The following is a 5,291-nucleotide window of genomic DNA, read 5'->3' on the forward strand; positions in this document are numbered from 1 at the left end:
AAACCTGTGGAGCAGCTGCAGCTACTGTAACAGTGAATAAAACCTCCAGGTGTTTCCCCGCTGAGCTGCAGACGCTGAAATGAAACCCTTTAACGTCCGACCCTGTCATCACCTGAGAGACCAGGTGTGTTTGAAGGGATCTGTTACTGTGCAAACCCTCAGGTGTGTGTGTGCGTGTGCGTGTGCGTGTGCGTGTGTGTGTGTGTGTGTGTGTGTGTGTGTGTGTGTGTGTGTGTGTGTGTGTGTGTGTGTGTGTGTTGTAGGGATCAGGTGTTCAGGATCACCCCGAGAGAACAGAGGGAGGTGAAGCTGCTGCAAAGCATCCTGGGACACATGCAGGTACGGAAACACACACCAGACATGTGTAATATGCAAATGAGGTGTTATTTTAGTAAATGTATGTTTTGAGTACTTAATGTGACCATCGGATAAAGCCAGGTTAATATCCTTGTTTCATGTTGTTGACATATTAATCAAAGGTTTCTCAGAAGGAGATCTTTGTGTCGCTCCATACAGTAAATCAGAAAATAATGTCCTGTATGTTTTTAGTCATAAAGTGTGATATAATTCATCTACAGGCTTTCAGATTGCTGTAGTTTAGTAAACGGAGACATTCAGGATATGTTTGGTGTTGAAAATGTCATAAAAAGTAAAAGAATGAGAGCTAAATATCCCAAAATCACAACATTTGATTATATCTTTAGTGTGTGGTCCTCTTTCAGTTGAGACACTGTAGATGTTTCAGGATGTAGGAAAGCCAGGACTCTTGTGTGAACACTGGATGAAGCAGGTTCATATCCTTGTTTCATGTTGTTGACATATTAGAATCAAAGGTTTCACAGAGGGAGATCTGTGTCGCTCCATAAATCAGAAAATACTGCCATAAAAAGTCGTTTCCTGCATGTTTTTAGAGATAAAGTGTGTTCTAAATAATCTACAGCCTTTCAGATTGCTGTAGTTTTGTAAACAGAGACATTAAGGACATGTTTGGTGTTGAAAATGTCAGAAATCTCAACATGTTATTATATTTTGTGTGTGTTTGTGGTCCTCTTAAAGTCATAAGGATGCTTCAGGATGTAGCAAAGACCAAACTCTTCATCACAAAGTCTGCATGTCTTTCAGTCGCCAACATGTGTTTTGGAGACACTGATATTAACGGGGAAACCCTTCAGGACTCAGATGCCTCGTCTCTGTTCCCCTAAACTCATTTGGGAGTGATTACCCATCAGCCCCGGGGCCCTTCCTGTGCACGTTGTTTCACTTTCAGAAACACAGAGGACTGTTTGTATGATGGGATCACACACACGCTGCAAACCATGTATTCTTAAAGCTAACTCGCTGCAGACATTTATATTCACTGAGAGAGATAAGAAGCTCCAGAACTTCCTTTATCTGAAAACAGCTGCTGGTATTTATCCAATGTGCTTTTTCTCTGACTTGACTTTGGATGTATTTATGGCTTTAAAACCACATCTGAGCAAAGCCAGCTCTCTTTTATTGAACTATAACTTAGTCTTTCTAGTTCTACCCGTGCATGGACCAACAGAACACAGATTAAGTTTACAGCCGCTCTGTACACACACACTCAAATACACACACTCAAAGCAGGACTCAGATCAAAGACGCAGACACAAAAGACTCGAGCAGAGAATGCGCCTTCAGGGCTCATAAATACGGCTAAAGAGTGAAATGAAAGGGATGTTGAGGCTTTTCGAGGTGTGTTGGATCTGTTTGTGCAGCTATCAAAACTTTAGAGAGCTTTCTGCTGCCGGAGTGTTTCCTGTAAAACAGTGAAATGAATCCGGTATGCGCTCTGTACACCATTACACCGTTTGACACATTAACAAGCCAGTGTGCTGTGCTCAGCGCGCGCACGCACACACACACACACACACACACACACACACACACACACACACACACACACACACACACACACACACACACACACACACACACACACACACACACACACACACACACACACACACACACACACACACACACACACACACACACACACACACACACACACACACACACACACACACACACACACTGAATGTGTGTATCATTTGTTATTTCATCAGCCACCACATGATGTCTGTGTTTGCATGGCGGGGAGCTAAAGCTAACAGAGCGCCGCACAGATAACGGAGAGGCAGGAACCTGAGACTTTATTCATGAGTCTCTGCAGGATGTTAATCACACACACGCACACACACATGCACGCATGCACACACACACGCACATACACATGCACACACACGCACACACACACAGTTTGTTCATCAGCAACAACTCTGTTTTAAACACCTGGCTGTAATAAAGTCAATACTTCCTTAAAACACGTGCTCTTTAGTCTTTGCTAGAGCTGGTGGAACATCCATGAACTCAAGGACTGTATTTAAATATACTTTTGTGAGTCTTTGTGTATTTGACTTTACATTTCAGACACTGTCCTTTTAATGCACCACAACTGTTTGAACTTGAAAGAACCTGATAAACAACATCAAATATACTCCACGAATAAATGATGAGGTGTTTGTTTAGTTCGTAATAAAGGACTTCTTCTACACTATGAGTAGATGTTATACTACGATAACATATCTACATGCTTTGTACCTCCAGTGTCAAAACCTTCACATTTAAGATAAGATCGACTTTAGCCGCTGCGAGTTAAAGTTTAAAATGTGAATAACAGTGTAAATAAAACAGGAAGAGGTCAAATAAGAAGTAAGTAGTTCATGTCTGTCAAAGTCTTTAAACACACACTGTCTCAGTAACCTTCCACCTCATGTGACCCACCTGTTAGAAAACATCATTAAGATATTAGACTTTAACGACCCTTATTTTAATCAGCTGATGTGTGTTTTATGTGTGTGTGTGTGTGTGTGTGTGTGTGTGTGTGTGTGTGTGTGTGTGTGTGTGTGTGTGTGTGTGCGTGTGTGTCCTTCAGGTGGATCTATGGCAGCCAAACAGCGCCGCTCTAATCTGTCTCAACAACACGGTGGACGCTCACGTGAAATGCAACGACACACGACGACTACACACACACACCTGCAGCGAGAAAACATCGATTACAGGTGAGAAATATATCGGAGAAACATCTGTTATCTGCAGAGCTTTCACCACTCAGGATTTATGATGAGCACACACACACACACACACACACACACACACACACACACACACACACACACACACACACACACACACACACACACACACACACACACACACACACACACACACACACACACACACACACACACACACACACACACACACACACACTGCATTTAGCTGACGCTTTTATCCAAAGCGACTTACAATAAGTACATTCAACCAGGAAGACACAACCTTGAAGAAAACAGAATCATATAAGTACATCAGGTTTCATAGAGCCAAACATTTCAAGTGCTACTCAACTGGCTTTAGAAAAGCCAGTCCTTTATTAGTATAAAAGTGCTTCGTTAATAGTTCTAACGCTCGAAGTGGAGTCGAAAGAGATGAGTTTTCAGTTTGCGCCGGAAGATGTGCAAGCTATCTGCCGTCCTGATGTCAATGGGGAGCTCATTCCACCATCTTGGAGCCAGGACAGCAAACCCACGTGTTTTCGCCGATGGGAACTTGGGTCCCCCTCGCAGCGAGGGCGCAACGAGTCGTTTGGCTGATGCAGAGCGTAGTGCACGCGCTGGGGTGTACGGTTTAACCATGTCCTGGATGTAGGAAGGGCCAGATCCATTCGCAGCATGGTAAGCAAGTACCAGTGTCTTGAAGTGGATTCTAGCAGTTACCGGAAGCCAGTGAAGGGAGCGGAGGAGCGGAGTGGTGTGGGAACATTTAGGAAGGTTGAAGACCAGACGAGCCGCTGCATTCTGGATGAGCTGAAGAGGTCGGATGGCACATGCAGGTAGACCAGCCAGGAGGGCGTTGCAGTAGTCTAGGTGTGAGATGACGAGAACCTGGACCAGAACCTGAGTCGCTTTCTGAGTCAGCTCGGGACGTATCTTCCTGATGTTGTAAAGCGTGTATCTGCAGCAACGGGTTGTAGCAGCGATGTTTGCAGTGAAGGACAGGTTGTTATCTAGGGTCACACCCAGATTCCTTGCAGTCTGAGTCGGGGAAACAACTGAGGTGCCGATGTTGATTGTCAGGTCAAGAGTTGGACAATCTTTTCCCGGGAGGAAGAGCAGCTCAGTCTTGTCAAGGTTGAGCTTGAGGTGGTGAGCAGACATCCACTGAGAGATGTCAGCTAGACAAGCAGAGATGCGTGCGACGACCAGGGTCTCTGAGCGGGGAAAGGACAGAATTAATTGGGTGTCGTCAGCGTAGCAGTGGTAAGAAAAACCATGCGGGCTAATGACTGATCCGAGCGAGTTTGTGTACAGGGAGAAGAGGAGGGGACCAAGAACAGAGCCCTGAGGGACCCCCGTAGTTAATTGACAAGGGTCGGACTCAGACCCTCTCCAAGTCACCCTGTAGGTACGGTCTTTCAGGTATGAGATGAGGAGGGAAAGTGCAGAGCCTGAAACTCCAAGTTTTTGGAGAGTGCGAAGGAGGATCTGATGATTCACCGTGTCGAATGCAGCAGACAGGTCCAACAGGATGATGACAGAGGAGAAGGATGCAGTTTTGGCAGTGTGCAGTTCCTCCGTGACAGCAATGAGAGCAGTTTCTGTGGAGTGACCTGCCTTGAAACCAGACTGGTGCGGATCCAGAAGGTTGTTCTGATTGAGATAACAGGAGAGTTGTTTAAAGACAGCGCGTTCAAGTGATTTAGACAGGAACGGGAGGAGAGAGACAGGCCTGTAGTTTATAACATCAGACGGGTTGAGAGTGGGTTTCTTTAGGAGAGGGTTTACTCTTGCCTCCTTGAGACTGTTTGGAAAGTGACCAGAAGTTAGAGAAGTGTTGATGAAATGGGTGAGAAACGGTAGAATATCAGGAGCGATAGTCTGAAGGAGGTTTGAAGGGATAGGGTCCAGAGGACAGGTGGTAGGGCGGGCAGAGGTAATGAGGGTAATAACCTCACTTGGAGAGAGAGGGGAAAAGGAGGTTAGTGTGTTGGTGGAAGGAAGGTCTGGTGACCCAGCGGTGAGTAAAGGTGAGTCAGAAAAAGAAGAGCGAATATCATTAACCTTTTTTTCAAAGTGGGTAACAAAGTCGCTTGACAGAAGTGAGGAGGGGGGAGGAGCTTTTGGAGGGTCCAAGAGGGAGGAGAAGATGGAAAATAGTTTTTTAGGATTGGAATAGGAAGATTGGATCTTATCTTGAAAGAAAGTGCT

At 45.2% G+C, this 5,291-nt stretch overlaps 1 protein-coding gene across 1 annotated transcript in view; it reads left to right on the top strand.

The window, feature by feature from the left end:
• Positions 1–263: 263 nt before the first annotated feature.
• Positions 264–5,291, top strand: part of cpa6 (carboxypeptidase A6) — a gene marked incomplete at its 5' end in the record, with an annotated part of 22,269 nt that continues 17,241 nt past the window's right edge. The window contains 2 exon segments of the mRNA XM_034197410.1: positions 264–339; positions 2,960–3,086. Coding sequence (XP_034053301.1) covers positions 2,968–3,086 — 119 coding nt within the window.

The sequence above is a fragment of the Gymnodraco acuticeps genome, unplaced genomic scaffold, assembly GCF_902827175.1.
Source record: "Gymnodraco acuticeps unplaced genomic scaffold, fGymAcu1.1, whole genome shotgun sequence".
NCBI lineage: Eukaryota > Metazoa > Chordata > Actinopteri > Perciformes > Bathydraconidae > Gymnodraco > Gymnodraco acuticeps.